This window comes from Grammomys surdaster, unplaced genomic scaffold, assembly GCF_004785775.1.
Source record: "Grammomys surdaster isolate TR1022 unplaced genomic scaffold, NIH_TR_1.0 65, whole genome shotgun sequence".
Taxonomy (NCBI): domain Eukaryota; kingdom Metazoa; phylum Chordata; class Mammalia; order Rodentia; family Muridae; genus Grammomys; species Grammomys surdaster.
The window spans coordinates 19,181,398-19,200,790 of record NW_021604567.1 but is presented as its reverse complement, the minus strand read 5'-3'; the positions used below and the strand labels follow the sequence as shown (position 1 = coordinate 19,200,790).

At 45.2% G+C, this 19,393-nt stretch overlaps 1 protein-coding gene across 1 annotated transcript in view; it reads right to left on the bottom strand.

The window, feature by feature from the left end:
• The window catches only part of Ubac2 (UBA domain containing 2), a 145,719-nt gene extending 126,840 nt beyond the window's left edge, over positions 1-18,879 (bottom strand). The window contains exon 1 of the mRNA XM_028772217.1: positions 18,750-18,879. Coding sequence (XP_028628050.1) covers positions 18,750-18,780 — 31 coding nt within the window. The 5' untranslated portion in view covers positions 18,781-18,879. The remainder of the gene's footprint in view (positions 1-18,749) is intronic.
• Positions 18,880-19,393: the final 514 nt, after the last annotated feature.

The window sequence follows — 19,393 nt, the reverse complement described above, 5'->3', positions numbered from 1 at the left end:
TGCTTTAGTATCTCATGAAGTAATTTTTTTTTTTTTTTTTTGGTTTTTCGAGACAAGGTTTCTCTGTATAGCCCTGGCTGTCCTGGAACTCACTCTGTAGACCAGGCTGGCCTCGAACTCAGAAATCCGCCTGCCTCTGCCTCCCAAGTGCTGGGATTAAAGGTGTGCGCCACCAACGCCCGGCTCATGAAGTAATTTTTGCACAAACTTTTTATGAGAAAGGGACTAAACAGAAAACAAGGGTGGAACTGTGCAAAAGCAGAGTCAGCCAAGCACTGAGCCTTCAGCTGCCTCAAGTTCAGTTCCCTAGCTACTCAGATTCCTGGGACGAATCCTAAAGGACTTGTCTTCAGTGAACACACTGCAGTATGAGGAATGCATGCTTCTGGTGTCCGTCTCCACAGCGACCTCTGTAAGACTGCCAGGGGTCACAGAGTTTATTCCTATTACTCCCATCTCCCAAGAGTCTTTAGAGGTTAAGACAAAAAAAAAACACAAAGCAAAAAAGAAAAACAAACAAACAAAAACAAACTGAAAGCCATCCATGAATGACCTTCTGCCCCTGATGCACTGGGGAGCATTCAACGACCCCAGGTGCCTGCCTCATAGACTGTACCTCACACAAGTGCCCCTGCAGTCAGGCAGAATGCCTAGCTCAGGACAAGAGCCAATAAACACCCGTTAAAGTACTAGTGGTGGTGAAGCCTATCAGGAAAACAAACAGAAGAAAGTACTAAAGAAGGTGCTAGAGGGGGGAAAAAAACAGAAAGTAGGACTTGCCCTCTAGACACACACAAAAAAGTGTTTTTCTAAAAACTGCAGAGGGGATGAGCTGAGAGTAGTGGCAATAAAATTAAAATCTTGTCCTGAGACAGCACACAGGTCAGCTCCAGGCCGTAGGAAAGCACAGCAGCCTTGCAGAGAGCACAAGGACATCAGCATCCAAGGCTTATTTGGTGTTAGCATAGTTGAGTTTATACTTATTGGGAAGGTTTAATGTAAACATTAACCCTTCATTAATCACAAAGAACAGCGACTGTTTGAAGTATGCACTACATGACACTTACAATCTAATAATTATAGAGTGACAGGGGGAGACCAGTGTTACATAAGCACAGGGCACATCTTCACAGAAGAGGCAGCTCTGAAAGGTGAGGCAAGAGGCTTGGGGAAAGTTCTCCACCTGTACAGTAAACTGTAAGAGATAAAGAAACATAGTATCAAACTTTGGAAATCTGAGGTGCTTTAAGAATCTGAGCCCAGGCATGCTCAGTGAAGCAGGGAAGTCCATGTAGAGACAGCAGTGCACACTTAGGAGACCCCATCCCTATAGCCCTCCATATTGCAGAGACATGTGGCCTGCCCAGCCCCCAGTCTGTGGAAGCAGTGCTGAGGCAGGCATCCATCAGTAATGCCAATGTATGATAGGACAGAAATCGTCAGACCAAAGTCCATGAAAATCCTGCGGGACATGCCAGCAAGAGTCTAGGTGTTGAGAGACTCAGCTCCTCAACCCAAAAAGGAAGGTCAGGCAAAGACACCAGGGCTACAACATCCTAAAATGACCTATGCTAAGTCATCAGAGAGAAGCAGATGGGCTGTGTGCATCCCTAGACTGGCCCACTTGAAATAGCCACACATGAAGCACACATTTACAGGGTAGAGAGGCTGGAGCCTGACTTCAGAGCTTGGATGATTCTAAGGGGCACAGTCCCTGGTAAAAATTCCCAGGGCAATCAAGCTAGAAACCATTAAAGTCTGAACGTCTACATGGTCTCCTTGTCCCTCACTAGTCTGTGAGCAGACAAAGGCTAGAAACCGCCTAATACACCTCCAGCCACTGGGCTGAAGAAAGAAAAGCCCCACTCAAACCTCAAATACTAAAATCAAGTCCAAAAGAGTAAAGAGACAAATAAAAGCAAGGAACCCAGAAAGTGGGGGAGACAGAATCCCAGCCCGACACCGTGGACTGGGGCCCTTGTCTGCTGCACCTCCTATCCAGCTGCCTTGATATAACAACACTCAAGATGCCAGTGAAGTGTATCCTCTCAAATGAGACCAGGGCAAAGGGGAGCTCTGGGAAAGAATGTGAGAGGTTACAGTGTAGAACACCCTCACCCTCTCTCCACCACAGGAGCCTCAGTGTCCACCTTATCCTGGAAGTCCCCACACTGTCATCAGCATGGCATCAATTTTAAAGAGAATTCTGTCACTTCGATAAAAAAGTATCCCTTGGTAATTAGAGATGATAACTGCAAAAATAACCACACTTCTAAACAAAACAAAGGCACTTGGTTCTACTAATTTTATTATTGGCTGAAAACTCTCAGCCTGCGTCCTGTTCTGTTACAGTGAGAAACTGATCTGTCAGAGAGGAATTTGTAAGAACACACTGAGACTTTTATCTTTAATAGAGCTGTGACTACACTGAAAACTCAGTGTGTAGTGAGATGCCTGTAAATCCTGTACAGAAACGTCTTATTCTGAGAATGGTGTTTAGATTTTTTTATGAGTGTATAATTGTGGATTTTTGACTTCATGTTGGTACTCTGTAATATGTAATTTAAATATTTCTACATTTTTATTGGGAAACATTGCCTAAATTAATAATAAATGTGGTTGCCTGGTTTATTTTTCTACCAAATGATACAAAAATCTAAGGATCATTTTGAAAACTTAGAAAATGCCATTACTTTTGGTAATTTAATATTTATGGGAAATTGGCTGTAAAGAGAACTTAGGCTATTATTGTAACTTATACATGCAAATAATAGTAATAAAACACACATTGCCTTTAAAAAAAAATAGAGCTGTGACTAAGGAAGACTAAATGGCCTTTACTGTTGGGCCACGCACTGTTTAAAGCGACCTCTAGTGGTAGCAATGCCACTGAGCACATCCCTGAGCCACCTGGGCCATGATCGCCCGCCCAAGCCTACTCTTACATTCTTTCTCACAGACAGCCTACCTGGAAAAAAGGCTCAGGCCAGCAAATAAACTCCTACAGTTAACAGTCTACAGTGGGAGCAGCACATGCATGGTTGCAAGCCTCAAAGGAAATGTGAGCTTGGGGTGACATCAAATTTCAGAGAAGACGACAGTGAGGGTGGGTGACAGGGAAGAAGATGGGATGCTGGACAGACAGACAGACAGACAACTTCACTCAGAGACAAAATTTACAAGAAGAGCTAAGCCCACTTGACTGGAATGACTATCAAATTCTCAACACTCCATTTGCCAGCTCCTGCCCCAACAAAGTGTCTGATGTAAACAGCTTAGCTGGCCGAATGCTTGACTAGCATGCATGAAGCGCTGAGTTCCATTCCCCTGAAATGTATCACACATGGTCAGGGTGGCAACACCATGCCTGGAATCCCAGGACTCAGGTAGAGGCAGGAGGATCAAAAGCTCAAGGTAGTGTAGGATGTTAAAGCAGGAGACACTTGAGACTCTGTCTCAAGAAAAAAAAAAAAAAAAAGTGGGGAGAGTAGGAAAGATGGCTCTTGCAGAGGACACGGGTTCCTTTCCTAGCACCGCCATGGGGTGGCTCACAGGCACCTGTAACTCCAGTTCCAGGGGATCTGATACTCTCTTCTGTCCCTCATAGGCATTGTGCACACATGGTACATATACTGACAAGCAGGAGCTTAGATAAATTCTAAGCAAATAAAGTCCACAACCTATGACCTCACATGAAAAGTTCACTCCAGCCAGGCAGTAGTGGCGCACGACTTTAATCCCAGCACTTGGAAGGCAGAGGCAGGCAGATTTCTGAGTTCAAGGCCAGCCTAGTCTATAGAGTGAGTTCCAGGAAAGCCAGGGCTACACAGAGAAACCCTGTCTCAAAAGATACCAAGACAGATAATACAAGACTCAAAGAGCAGCTGCAGAGAACCAATCTGAACCAGGGTAGAAAAGAGGGTGACTTCCTGGTAAGTGCAACCATGGCCCTTGATTTCACAACAAATACATAACCATAGGAATGAATATTAGAAGAGCTAATGATTTTTATTTTCCATATAAAAATCAACCCACAGACAAATCAGGGAAGGCTTGCTATTGAATCACATTGGAAACACCATACACGTATGACACATAATTAGGAAGCAAAGTGCAGAAGGTACACTGTACATTTCTTTTCTTGTTTCTTTTTAAAATAGGGCCTCACTGTATAGTCCTGGCTGGCCTTGAACTCACAAAGATAGACTCACTGCTCATTTTCATAGTGGAATCTACTGATTATGCCAAAAATTCATAAATTAAAAAATATTTGTGGCTGGCAGTGGTGGCACATGCCTTTAATCCTATCGCTCAGAGGGCAGAGGCAGACAGATCACTGTGAGTTCAAGGTCAGCCTGGTCTACAGAGAGAGTTCCAGGATGGCCAGGGACACACAAAGAGAAACCTTGTCTTGAAAAAAAAAGTGTGTGTAGGTGCACATGCATGCACACATACATGCATTCCTTGAAATTATAGAAATAATACTGAAATACAGAAATGAAAAATGTAAGACAAATGGCTAACCCACACACAAAATGTGAGAAATAATTCACTTTCCCAAGCTCACAAAGACCTGAATAAAGAGAACAAGAATGGAACATTTAATCTCTCCATTGACAAAACTGTTTAAATTATCATGTTCGATGATTACAAAAGTATGGTGAGAAAAACCTGTCCTCAACCCTGGCAATCGTAGAGGAGAATCCAAGCTTCTCATCCAGGCTTGACTGTACAATTTCCCATCCCGTAATCCTGTAATTCCACATCTGTGATTATTCCTGTTGGATGACTTCATGAATGTGACCGCTGGCCAGCAGTGGTGGCACACACCTTTGATCCCACTCACTTGGGAGGCAGAGGTAGGAGGACTTTTGTGAGGTCAAGGCCAGCCTGGTATACATAGTGAGTTGCAGGACAGCAAGGGCTACAGTGAGACCTTGTCTCGAAAATACAATCAATCAATAAAATGATAAAAAATGTGAGCACTGGGTAGAAAGGAGAGGTTGGTCAATGGAGAAGAGCACTGGCTCTTCTAAAGAACCCAGGTTCAATTCCCAGCACAGCTATGGCAGCTCACTTATCTTAACACAAATCCAGGGGATCCAACACCCTCTTTTGGCCTCCTTAGGCACCAAACACACATGACCTGCACAGACATAAATGCAGCAAAACACTCATACACATAAAATTTTAAAACTAAGAATTAAATCTTAAAAACAAATAATAAAAGCTGTCCTTTAAAAAAGAAAAAAAAATGTGGCCATGGGCATAAGGTGCAGCTCCAGGGGTAGAGGGCTTGCCTGATGTTGAACGAAAACAACTAACCAAGCCAAGGAGGACAGCAAAGAAAAAACAATCTGCTCCCAACAGCCAGAGATGCTCAGCTTAGAAGTTTCTCAATGGAAAATACCGGAGAGAAACATTTTAGTAAGAGGAATGCTAACACCATTCAAACCTGTGATTTCAAATATCCAATGTTAAGAAGACATAACATGTACATTCAAACTCCATTTTTATATTAAACCAAAGATACACACATTTATGTGTATCTATCTGTATGCCTAAGAGAAAAGAACATACATATCTATAGGAAAGCTATGTCAGTGCAGCTCAGCTGGGTGGGTGGGCCAAGTGACTGTGAGACACTAATCCTTTCAATGCTCAATGTGTGTGTGATTTTCTTCTTCAGCAAACGTGTTTCAAATTCATGAGACAAATCAAATGTACCACAGGTCAGCTTTGGAGATTATTAATGTGGTTAAATTAAGGTTAAAATTTCAAACTTAATTTTCCCTGTGTATTCCTGGATATATAACACTTGTCCCAATTTTGATTTAAAAATTGTTTACATACAGCAGAGGGCAGAAGCAAAGACTAAGAACATCAAAGATGTCTGATAAAACCTCAAGGAATTATATTATTGTATTTACCTAAAATTATACATAAGTGTGTGTGTATATAAGTACATTCATCAAATGAAGTTATACTACTTGGGTTGACAATGTTCCCCACAAGAGCAGTAAGCAATGGAGGCTATTGCTGCTGCCCTTGGTTGGCTCTCAGAGATTGAATGTAAGTCTCCACTGCTGAAGACAGTGATTCAAGCTAGATTTAACCTAAAAGCTTCCCTCTTTCAGTATAGATTTCATGGTACTAGCAGAGGGAAAAATCCTATTGATCCAATCAACAATGCAGAGATCAAGTGACCATGGGGAGCTTTATACCCACAAGTGAGTATAGCTCATATCCTTCATCAAAGAAGCTTCTCTTTACAACAAATGTAGACCATTACAGAAAACCACTGGACACAATGCAGAGATCAAGTGACCATGGGGAGCCCAGCCCAATAAATACATTGCACATAAAGCTCAAGGAAGAGCAAAGACAGGACAGTAAGATTCTGAGAGCCAGATGACCAAGAAGTTTACTATGAGATTATGTCTCCAATATATGACAGGAAAGCTACATCCACAACACCTCAATAATATGATGCCTAAACAATGACAATAGCAGTAGACATGCTAACCCAGAAGAGGAAAGTCTCACTGGGTCCCACACAATAGACAAAGACAAATAGACAACCAATAAGCAGGACAGTGTGGCGCCCACCTTTGATCAGCAGAGGCAATCGGATCTCTGAGTTTGAAGCCAGCCTGGCTACAGAGTGAGTTCCAAGACAGGACTACATGGAGAAACCCTGTCTCAAAAAACAAAAACAACGACAACAACAACAAAATAACAACAAGCAACTAACGACTGCTGAGGGAGGTAGAGCTAGCCTCTTCCAAGGATGAGCCCTAATTGGTTATCCAATATAAAGTGAACAGCTCTAAATCATATACACACAAGCAAGGGGTGTGTGTGTGTGTGTGTGTGTGTGTGTGTAAAACAGACAGACAGACAGACAGAAAAACACAGAGAGTATATACATAACTAATAATGAACAATAATAATGTAACAGTAATAAGAAAAAGAGGTCATCAATTGGCGAGGGAGAGGGGACATGGGAGGGGTTGGAGGGAGGAAAGGAAGCAGAGGAAAAGAACAATGTTAACATGTACACACGCTCATGTGATAACACTTATACAGGAGCAAGTGTGTAAATGAGAATCAAGTCTGCCAGCATTAATAGTTTGCTCTCCTTACATATGGATTTTCATTTCTAAGCAGTTTAGAAATTTCAGTAAGTTAAAATATCTTTTTAATTAGCCTTTTTGTGAGTCCACTATATTTTCATGCGTGTGTCACCATGCTTTGTTCCTTTCCCTATCACCCTCCTGTCCCCACCCTACCCCTCCTGATAGCTTCTTTCTTGCCCTATAAGACACACACACACACACACACACACATACACACACACACACACACACACAGCCTGTATGAGAAGTTTTTCATGCATTTGTGGTGACCATGTATGTATGCTTGGGTACAGGTGAGTGTGCACTTGTGTGGATGTATGCGGAAGCCCAGGGCTGATGTTGGAAATTCTCTGCTCTGCAATACTACCCTCTGAGACAGCATCTGCCATCAAACCCAGAACTCACCGTCAGGCTTGGCCTTGTCTCCCATCTCCCGTGGCTGAAATTACAGGGGAGCGGCCACACTCACCCACCTTGCCACCTGACATTTACGTGGGTCCTGAGAATCAGAGCTCCAGTCTAATCACTTGTACAGAAGCTCTTTGACTAGCCAAGCAAGAGCTTTATATGCTGGGCCAAAAGCACTTCCCAGTGCTTTTTTTACTGCAGGGTTGCTAAGCGCCTTGGAAGTATTAATTTTCACTGCTGATCATTAAAAAACAATACAGCCAAATATTAGCATCCACTCTCTCCATTGTGTCATGTTACATTAAAGAGACTGAGAGAATGGTCAAGAAGAATGCCACTATAACTCATATGAACTAAAGAAAAACATCTCTGGTTGGGGAGATGACTCAGTGAGTGTGCAAATGTGTGCTGAGTTCAATGCCCTGTGCTCACATAAAATCTGTAACGGCGCAGCTGGGGGTAGGGGACGTGGGGAGCAGAGACAGACAGTTTCCTGACACTTGTGGGCAGCCTGTCCAGCTAATGAGCTCTTTGCTCAGTTAAAGACTCTGTCTCAAAAAATGCAGTGAAGACTGAGGAAGACATCGACATTGACCTGTGGCTCCACAGCACATACATACACATGTACACACTCACCACACACGCATGCACACATGAACGGACACATACACATTCACCACACAAGCTTGCACAAACGAATGCACATGCATGCACACACAGACACACACACATAAATCTGAAATGCACTGTATACATCTACAAAATCTTCAAGGAGTTAAAATAAAGTAAAATGATGATTTAATTATAATTCTCATTTATTCTTACAAGAGTCAAAACTTCAAGCCCTCTTGGTACCATTATTTCCAAAACATATTCCCAAAATGCTGAAGTAAATGACTTATCAGGTTCCACATATCGAACTTATGTACAAGTGCATCTTAAAAGCAACTGAGGAAAGGTAGGCTTCACTTTTGTTACTAAAACTGAAACTGGCTCAAGCTGAGCACAAAATGGGACATGTATACACACACACACACACACACACACACACAATAAGTGGGGAAAGGAAACACACACACATACATACATACATGGTATAAAGATCTATTTAGAACAGGCACATCCCTACTGAAAGCAAGTGGATCCTGGTCCTGCTGCAGGAAGGGAGAGACCAGGGTGTCAACTGTGTGACCTATGGAGGACATGAATCTGGGTCATGGGTCAAATCTCAGCTTATGAGACAGGTCACTGGCTTCCAACGAGGAAAATAACAGCTATCTTCATAATCTTTACAGAGCAGCTGGAAAGATTAAGTAAAGCAGTCTTGTAGGAGGACCTAAGGTGGGAGTAAGGAGAGGAAGAGGAGGAGTTGGGAGAGGAAGAGAAAAAAGGAAGAGGAGGAGCTAGAGAGGGCAGAGATGTAGGAGAATGGAGAACCACACAGGTATGGAGAGCACTGGTGGGGAACAACTTATAAACTTATAATTAGGTTAGCTAATTAGGATACAACTCTCTTTGTATGGGCATCTTGTTGATTAATCTATAAGAATTAGAATCTCATTTTCTTACTGGGCCCGCATGGATGGTGGAATGGTCTGGGCAATGCCCTGCCTTGCGGAGACGGTGTGGAAGATTGGCCGAGCCATCTCTCACACTGGCATCTAGTGGGTCGCAGGGCTGGTGTTTCTGGTGGGCCAGTTCTAGCTGTAGCACGCACGTGGCCTCAGGCCGAGAAACATGGCGGCTGGGCTAGGGAGAGCCGCTACAGCTTAGTCGGATGAACCAGAGGCCAGTTTTAAATAATTACCACAACACAGTCTTTTTCTTCTCAAACTACTTGTCAAATTTTAATTTAGTACTGCCCTTAAGGACTGGAATTTGGCACTGTGCCAAAAGTTATGACCATACACCTTATTATATGTTTTACTTAACCCTTATTTTTGTTTAAAGTCAGACCCTGAGTTGGCCTCAAACTCCCTAGATAATGGACACTGAACTTCTCACCCTCAGGTCTCTACTTGCACAGACTGGCTCAACCACATCTGATTTTATGCAGAGCTAGAAATGGAATCCAAGTCTTCATGCACACTAGGTTGGTGTTCTATCAACCGCACACATCCTCGGTCTATTTTACCTTCTTGCAGTGCTAGGAATATTTTGAAATCAAAGTGCACTTAGCATTATTCTAATAAAGAAGAAATGGGGGGGCTTCAGTATTCAAGAACAGCACACTAGACAAATGCTTATAGTTAAAAAAGGGAAAGCCAGAACACCACAAAGGCAAACACAAAGTCCCAATTGCACCATAAAAGCTTCTGTCAGACCCAAGTGTCGTGACACACCCTATCAATCACAGGGCACAGACACAGGAAGATCTCCGTCTCTATGCGTTCCAGGCCAATCCAAGGCTATATTGTCAAACCTTGTCTCCAAAACAAAAGAAAAAAGCAAAACAATACAAAAGATTCTGTTTGGTAAAAATAAAGTCATACACAAAGTAATGTTTGAATGTAGCAAATTGGTTTTTTATTTATTTAGTGATTATCTTGTTTATAGTTAAAAAAATAGAATAAACTCCCAAATGTCAACAAATGCCATTTATTTATTCTTAGTGATTTTCTACAATTAGAAGTTTAAAGAACGTGTAGTTTTTATAGCAACAAGATCAGTAACTTTACAATAGACAAAGTGCAGGAAAAGAAGAGATAAGTAAAATGAACTGATGTCATAGCTCTATCTCTCATTTCCAAACTTTCTAAAAGGTGGCTAATCTCAATTTTAAATGTAAAGAAATATCTTTCCCTTAAGTTTCTCCTTCTCTGGTTAATGTTTAATGTTTTTCCTTCTTAGCTAAAATATATAAAACGCCATATGTTTCCTGGTGTTTCAGAGATATAGTCCTAACCCTTTTATGAAATGAGTAAAGCCAAGAGCTGGGCAGAGCGTGGAGAACCCAGACTTACTTAAAGAAGAAATGCATCAAGCTTAGAGTCACCTTTGAAAACCCAACTAAACTATCCTTTGCTCACAGAAGACAACTAAACAAGATGATAAAGCTGAGCTATTCTAATCTACTGCTGTGGTAAACACCACAATCAAAACCAGCCTGGAGTCGAAAGGGTTAATTTGGTTAGCGGTTACAGCTATCACTGAGGGAAGTCCAGGCAGAAACTAAAGGGGAGACCACAGGAAGACTCCATTACTGGACTTCTTTAGGGCCCACACTCGGCTAACTTCTGTATAGCTCGGGCTCACCTGCATGGTACGACACTGCCTGTGGGGCCAGGGAGCCATGGAGCTGTAGGGAGCCAGGTCGGAGCAACAGTGAGGACTGACTTGTGTCCAATCCCTGGAACAGTGGTGTGGAAGCATAAGCTGATTAACCCTTTCCTCCCCACGCTGCTTTCGGTCATGGAGTTTCCTTACAGCAATAGTGACCCTAGCCAAGAGAATGGTGATGCACATACACTGTGCCTGCCATCAACACTGTTAGGCTTAAGGCTGTCTGTCTGTCCCTTCACTGTTCTGTCTACTGGCTCAGCAGATAGATATTTAGAGACCATTTCTGTGGGTCAGTCACTCTTCTGAGTTCTCAGAATTTAGTTTAGTAGCAGTAAAACACCAAATGTATGTTTGTGTGCTCGCAATCTTAGATAACAGATGCCCCGGCACAGAGGTTCATTTTAAAAACTTACAAGAATCCAGTTCAGTGTGCTTACAGTTCAGTGTTTGTTCACAGGTGAGAATTTTTTTTCCCCTTTCCCAGTTTGGACTTGTAGGCACTTAGGTGTAGTCTCTATTTTTGTGTGGTGTTCCCTCTTGTGAAACAGCCTTACATTTTGGCGTCTTAGTGGACACTTCATGCCATACTGGTTGTCAGCTTGACACACCAGGAAGAGGGGCTGTGAGCTGAGGAATTGCTTCCATTGGATGGGCTTCTAGGCATTGGGAATATCTGTGAGGCATCTCCCTCCTTCCTTCCTTCCTTCCTTCCTTCCTTCCTTCCTTCCTGCCTGCCTTCCTTCTTTCCTTCCTTCTTAACTTCATTCCTTTTTTGGTTTTTGAGACAGGGTTTCTCTGTGTAGCACTGGCTGTCTTAGAACTTTCTATGTAGACCAGGCTGGCCCTCTGACTTCTGAGTGCTGAGCTTAAAGGCGTGTGCCCCATGCCCAGCTTGGTGAGGCATTTTCTTAAGACTAACGTGGAAAGGCCCATCCCACTGTGGGCAGTTGCCATTCAGGCTCCACTTCTCCTCCTGTCACAGCATGATCAGCCTGTGACCACAACCTGTGATCCTCAGTCGAAGAGTGAGTCTGGATGGCCAGGAGCTAAGAGACCTCAGGAGCAGTGAGGGTGTCCAGGAAGTCAGGACAGGAGCTAATCAAAGGCCATGGAGGGGTGCCAATTACTGGTTTGCATTCCATTGGCTTGTTCAGCCTGCTTTCTTATTGAACCCAGGACCACTTACCCAGAGGTGGCACCACCCACAGTGGGCTGGGCCCTCTGTATCAATCACTAAACAAGAAAATGCCTCAAGGACTTGCCTACAGGTGATCTGAGCGAAGCACATCCTCAGTTGAGGTTCCTCTTCTCAAATGACTCTAGGATTGTGTCAAGTTGACAAAAATCAACTGGCACAACTTGTTACCTCAAAGAACGCAGTTTTTGTCCTTAATGACTCACTGGAATGAGTCTACACATCTCGAACCTTCTGTAGATATAAAAGACACTAAGTAAATGTGTTCAAGGGGAATGAAGAGACTGGGGAGGGGGTGAAACCAGAGAACATTCCACTAAGGTGAGGACTAAAGCTGGGTGTAGCAACTCACACTTGCAGCCTCAGCATTGGGGAGGCTGGGAAGAGACTGAGTGATTCTAAAGCCTGTCTGGGCTGAATGAGACACTGTCTGAAAAGGAAAAAAAAAAGAAAGACAACAACCACAATGAGAAACACCATTCGAGGTGATGGGGAGATGGCTCAGCAGTTGAAAGTACTTGCTGTTCTTGCAGAGGAACCAGGGTTTGGTTCCCAGCACATCTGGGGAGGTTCACACCCCTTCATAACTCCAGTTCCAGGGAATTCAGTGCCCTTTTCTCAACTCTACAGGTACCAGGCATGCACATGGTGCACATACATATACACAGGCCAAACAATCATACACATAAAATAGTATCTGAAAATTCTAAAAGGAGAGGGGCCAGCACCATTCGATGTCACATGACTGCAGTCGCTTTATCCAGAGCAGAGTTGGCAGTGTGGTGACATAGCTTCATCTCTGCCAGTCCCATGAATAGAAGACAACCTCAGAGAGCTAAAGGTGAAGACAGGCTTCCATGACGTGCCACTGGGAGGGAGTGCTCCAAGAGTCTGGGCGGGACACACAAAAGTCAATGGAGATATACAACTCCATACTTGTGAGTGCTCAGTAGAGACCAGGTAACACTCACACCAACCAAACACTTAGCAAGGCAAAATTCTAGGAGTTTTACTACAGCAATGCCATTGTCCTTTCTATCGTGAGGGATCTGAAGGACAAGTGGTTTGTTGTTCACCATGCAAAGATGCACACCCAGGTTAAGGGAGCAGCAAGTGAGAGGTTCCCAGCTCTGGAAGTCTCCAAAGAGACACTGATGCATTCACAGGACAAAATATCAGCTCTGCCAAGTGCTAGGCTTGTTCTCTCAGAGGAGTGCTAAAAAAAAGAAAATAACAATGATAGCCTTAGAAAGAGAAAAATGTAGTAAGTAGGGGAAAGAACACAGCTGAGTGTAAATATAAACAAACAGGAAGGTGATGGAGTACCCAGATGATAGCCCTCATTCTTTGTATTATTTTTGTCTGTTTGAAGATTTATTTATTTATTTAATTATTCAATGTATATGGATACTTTTGTCTGCATGTACATCTGCACCCCAGAAAAGGGTATCAGACAGTTGTGAACTGCCATTTGGGTGCTGGGACTTGAACTCAGGACAATCAGAAGAGCAATGAGTGCTCTTAACCATGAACCATCTCCTCAGCCCCCTTTTGTACTGTTTTGTTTGGTTGTTTGTTTGACTGAGTGTGAAACAATCTTGAAGCTAGTGATAAAACGGAAATAGCACACAGGGATGGTCAAATCCAAGAAACTTAGCAAACTGTGCCTATGGCTCAAGCTTAGATCAGAGACACATGGTTGGAGTCTCACTCAACATGCACAGAAAGTCAAGAATAGCAGTGGCTGAATCTAGACGAAACTTCAAATGGCCTATTTAACTACAGGGTCTAGACTGGCCATGTTATAGAGAAGTGCCAGACAGGGCTGATATACCAGGAGGATCCCAGACTGGGGATGAATATTCATTACAAAGGGACAGCATGAAGACATGGAAGAATGTGCATTTACACTGATGACAGAAGGTCCAACTGGGCCAGAGACAAGTTCACCACTGCCTGCTCTGCTGGCCCCTCCTAGCCACCCTGCAGAGAACAGAATGGCCAGCAGCTCTACACTCAGCCTCTACTGCCAGTTACCGCTATTCCTATCCTCACCTCTGCTTCATGCTCACTCCTTGAGCATACCTTGTATACCTCCAATGGGACTCTGCAGACACCTCATCCTCCAAAGAAATGAGCTTCTCTTTCCTCTCAATTCCCTACTTTAGTGAACAGTAACACCATGATGTAAGCAGTTGCCCTTGCCAGAAACCCATCACCTCCCCTCAATATAAAACACTTGACTAACACACCCTGCCTGCCTCAAACCTTTCAAGTCCTCCCTATGCTATCTGGTTAGTTTTTGACAACTTGATATAAACATAGGCAAATGTAGGAAAAGAGAGTCTCAATTGAAGACCTGCTGCCATCAGATTAGCTTGTGGGCGTGACTGTAGGGCATTTTCCTCATTAATGACTGATGACTGATGTGGGAGAGCCCAGCCCATTGTAGGTGGTAGTTCTGAGTTATAATGAGTTGTAAAAGAAAGGTGGCTGAGCAAGCCATGGGCAGCAAGTCAGTAAGCAGCACTTTTTCATGGCCTCTGCTTCACTGCTACAGGTCCCTGACTTGAGCTCTTGTCCTAGCCTCCTGCCATTGGACTGAAAACTATAGGAGAAATAAGCCCTTTCCTCCCCAAGTTGGTATCTTTATCACAGCAATAGAAAGCAAACTAGGACACTGCCTGTTCTCAGTGTTACCATCTTAATCAGGCCCTGAGCATCTCCCCACAGACTGACTGTTCTCTGGTCCTTCCCATGGGCCAGTCTCTTGCCTTGATGTTTGCTCCACTGACTCTCATAGAGAGCCTTTAAAAAGAAAGATCTCAGAATGCAGAGAAGGAAGAAAAGAAAGCCCAGATTTCTGGTACCCAAATTAGCCCTTCTGAAAGTCACTCTAGAGATGGGACCCAGAAAGGCATCTGGGATGCTCTGGGTGGCTGGCTGGCTGTTTCCTGGCAGGGCGGGCAGCATTTGGGAACTTGTGCTCCACCTCTGAGAACCACCTCCCATTTTCTTCCCACAGTGAGAAGCAGCTCACAAGGGTCGGACCCTGTCATTTCCTCCTGCACCCCAGGACTTTGCCCTTTCCTTTATTCCTGACTCTTCAAGCTCACACTCCCCACTGGGTCTCTCTCCAACCGTGTTCATAACTGACGTCTCTCCAGACTTAACCTCTCCCCGTGCCTGTGACCACCTCAAACTGCAGCTCTCCAGTCTGGCCCTGGTGATCCACATTCTCGAATGGCATCTCTAACTCACTGTCACTTCCTCGTCCCACTCACTCCTTCCTTGGTCACCAGAACCTCACTTATCTCTATGACAACTGGACGAGCTGTTCTGGAAAGGTTCTGGGTGTGCTCCTTCTTTCCAAAAAGGTCACTTTTCAGACTTTGTTTTGAATCTTGGCATCATTTGTCTACTAACTGCTCCTACCCTGGAATTCTCTCCTTGGCATCTTCAAACAGGTGTGTGCACACACAGACACACACACACACACACACGAGTGCACACACGTGTACACATCCTCAGCCACTCTTCAGTCTGCTTCCCCAACTCCTCTGCTTCTCCTCTGTAGATGTTAGAATGTCCCCAGTTCTTATCACTCCTTCCACAGCCCTCATGACCTCACCTCAGGACTGTTCACTCCAGCATCATCAACAAGACCCTAATTCTTTAGCTCTGGCCTCTTGTCCTTGCCTTCCTATGCTCAGCCCATCAGGCCTAACAACCCCTCACCCCTCAAACAACCGGCTCAAATACCACCACTCCTTGCACCAGCAAATCATCTTAACAACCAAGTCTCTCCCTCACTGTGCCGAGCACAGCTGTTGGGTCCCCCTACACACACACACTGAATTGCTTGGGAACTAGACCTGGAATACATTAAGCATGGTAATTAGTGCTTACTGGGTACATCATACATAGCAAATATTCTGTGCTGTGAGTAATGAGAATACTTACTAATAAAATGATTACATGTATTATTTAGTGACAGGATTAGTCTACATGTGGGAATTTAAACTACATTATGCACACGACTTACAAGCACTTTTACCCAATCCTAACTGACACAGAACAAAACAGTTACAAAGACACAGTCACAAGCGACCTCCCACGGGTTCACTGCCCTAGCAGCACAGGCCTCCTGCAGAACCCTGCACACATCCTTCTGTCCTCTCTTCTGTCTTTGTGCATGGCTCTTCCTCTCTTCAAAACCATTTTCTGCCGGGCGGTGGTGGCGCACGCCTTTAAACCCAGCACTTGGGAGGCAGAGGCAGGCGGATTTTTGAGTTCAAGGCCAGCCTGGTCTACAGAGTGAGTTCCAGGACAGCCAAGGCTACACAGAGAAACCCTGTCTCGAAAAACAAAAAAAAAAACAAACCATTTTCTGAACGAACAGTAGCATGCCTGGCTCCTTCACGTCCCAGGCGTCTTCCCCAAACACACAGCAGTGCTCCACCAGGACTGACCTGCCATCATCCACCGCACACGACACCATTGAAGAGCACTTTAATTACCTACTAACCTGTTTGATGCTGGACTCCTTTACTCTGTTTACCACATCTCCGTCTGTATAAACCATGCAAGGCTTCAGGAGGTACTCAACAGACACCTGCTGAATGAATGGGAGCTGGGGGCGGGGGCGGGGGCGGGGGAGCTAAGTGTTAACACTAAAGCACCTTTATCTCCTAATCACAGATGTCAGACGGGCAGGTGCAGGAAATGGCCAGACAGATGGATAGTCGCTCAGTCGAGTGTAGGAGAATTCTAACCCTGAAGCAAGGAAAGTCACTGACATTCAGGAACTGCCAAATGACCGATCTAGGAAGAACCACCACTAAGCTCTATTGTCAACATCACAAGCATTAACCTAAGACTTGTCTAACACCATGTTTCCAAAACCAAACAGTTCACAGGTCCTGGATACTTGTTAAATGCACACCTAAAGCATGACCGAAGAGGAGGAGCCATCCCACTAACTCCTCCACTCTGAACACACTTAAACAGCTCAAGAGAACTCAAGAGGAGCCTATGATCTCAGCTTTCCATAGACAACATTAGCCCTGAGAATTCAACACTCACCTGTGCCAGCCGCAACGAAGGATTACTTTTCTTAAAGTTGTGCTACAAATGTTATTACAACCTAATCCATAATGTGGTGCTCTCAGATTTCTCCTGTGTGTGTGTGTGTATACCTATGTGTATGTGGACATTGGGATGTCTTTCTCAATCACTCCTTTTTTTTTTTTTTTTTGACACAGTAAACTGGCTGCCAGCAAAGCCCTGGGGAAATCTCCTGCCTCCACCTCTCATTGGTGAGTCACAGATACACACTGCCATGACTTGGGTTTTACATGGTGGGTATTGAGAATTCGAATTCAGCTATTCATGCCTGCAGGACAAGCTTCTTACCTACTGAGCCATGTCCCCAGACTCTCACTTTTTAGCTTTTACATTTATTTTTGGTGCAAAATGATGCCTCAATATGCTGAGAACAACTAAAATCGAAGAAATCTGTTAGTCAGATCCACCCACATACTGTAACCCTAGAAAAGCCACACTACCTTATTCATCCAAACAGCAGTTTGAAAACCAACTCACTGGTAGTTCTGATGGATTCTGGGACAAATATGCCAAAGATTCCATAACTTAAATTAGCTATTAAATATAGAGATCATAAACAACACTAAACCTACTTCAAAGCCTGAGACGGTGAGAGGTGCAGATGATTTTAAATTATGTCGCTGGCTCTGACACTTATTCACTCTCAGTCTATGTTAACAGGAGTGTTCTCTGAAAGGCTCATGACGTTCACAACAGAACGTACCATCTGGAGATGCCAGGCACTTCTGTGCTCTAGCGACATTAACTTCACACGCAGAGATGGGAAATACCGACAGTGGTAAGAAACTGGGAATTGCAGCTTGTTCAAACAGTTTGCTATTGGTGTATCAGTGCCTAATCTCAACACTGTTTAAAGAGTCCACTCTCTAAAGTCAATTCAACATAATGCCGTGGGAAAAAGTTGCTTGAGAGCCTGAATAAACTTCTCCGCCCTCTACCTGCTTGACCACCGCTGACACACTCGTCGAGTGCAGCGGCATCCAGAAGCAAAGCTTGCATTCTCTTGCCAAATGACTTCCTAACTTCACTCAGTTAAAACTGCGCTCAGTTTTTCAGCTCGCAAGAACTCTTCAGGGACAACGGATAAGAAGGACCGGTGGAAGTTAAAACTGAGAGGGGGCAGATTCTGGAGCGGAGGATGAAATTCACACGTTCCAGGAATCAGGTGGATCCCAAAGAACCCTGTATGAATGAAGGGGGAGAGGGAACCGGGCAGGATTCCAGCGTCATCCCCACGGGGACATCTCCCAGCCCCGCACTCGAGCCGTCAAGTGCGTGCGTGGGCCCGGGCCACGAGATGAGCCGGGCACCCGGCCGGACCCTAACTGCCCAGCCCACCTGCAACAGGGCAGGAGGTGCTGCGCACCGTGCGGGAGGCGCCCGACGCGGAATAGACGTGGCGCCCCCCTCGGCCCTCAGGGTTACGGTGGGGGCGGCGCCCGCTGCCCCCTAAGCGCAAACACTGACAAGACTCGGGTACGGGAGGCAAGGGGCCCCCAGCCTCTTGCAAACCCGAGTCCCCGCTCCCCCAAGCCGGGTCCGGGAAGTGCTAAGGATGGAGCGAAGGGTTCCTCAAGGATAAGGGAACCGGTACTCACAAAGCCCACTGGAGCCGGTGCTGGTGAACATGGTCCCGCTGGGCCCGGAGCCCCCGCGGGGCGTCAGGGGGAGGGGAGGCGGAGGTGGAGAGCCCCCAGCGACCGCGCAGGCGCACTGTCAACCAGCGAGCGAAGTCGGCCCGGCGAGGCGCTCCGGAGCCGCCAGGAAGAAGGCGCATGCGCAGCCGGTGGGGCGTGCACGCTCGGCCAGAGCCCGCCCCTTCCTGCCCGGAGAGGACGTGCGGAGGTGCGGGCGAGCCGGACGTCCGCTTTTTCCGGTAGTTCGGGGCGGGTTTGGGAACGGGGTTGGCGGATGCCCGAACTCCCAGTGCAGAACCTCACAGCTTGGAGCGCCACGAGGAGAGCCGGTTCTTCCTCAGTAGAATACCAGGCCTTTCTGGAGACCTCTGACCTTTCACTGGGCGCGACGGCCGCGACTTGCACGCATGCTCAGTACCTCCGAGCGGGCCTCGGGGCTCAGTGAACAGTCTGTGCTTCCGGTGACCCACTAAGCTCCGGAGGTTGCAGGGCCAAGGGTGAAAAAGATGGCTAGCAGAAAAAAGCTTATACATACTATAGGGAAATTGAAAGAACATGCCACGTATGTCAAGTATGGACGGAATGCTTTCAGGAAATCTTGAGAA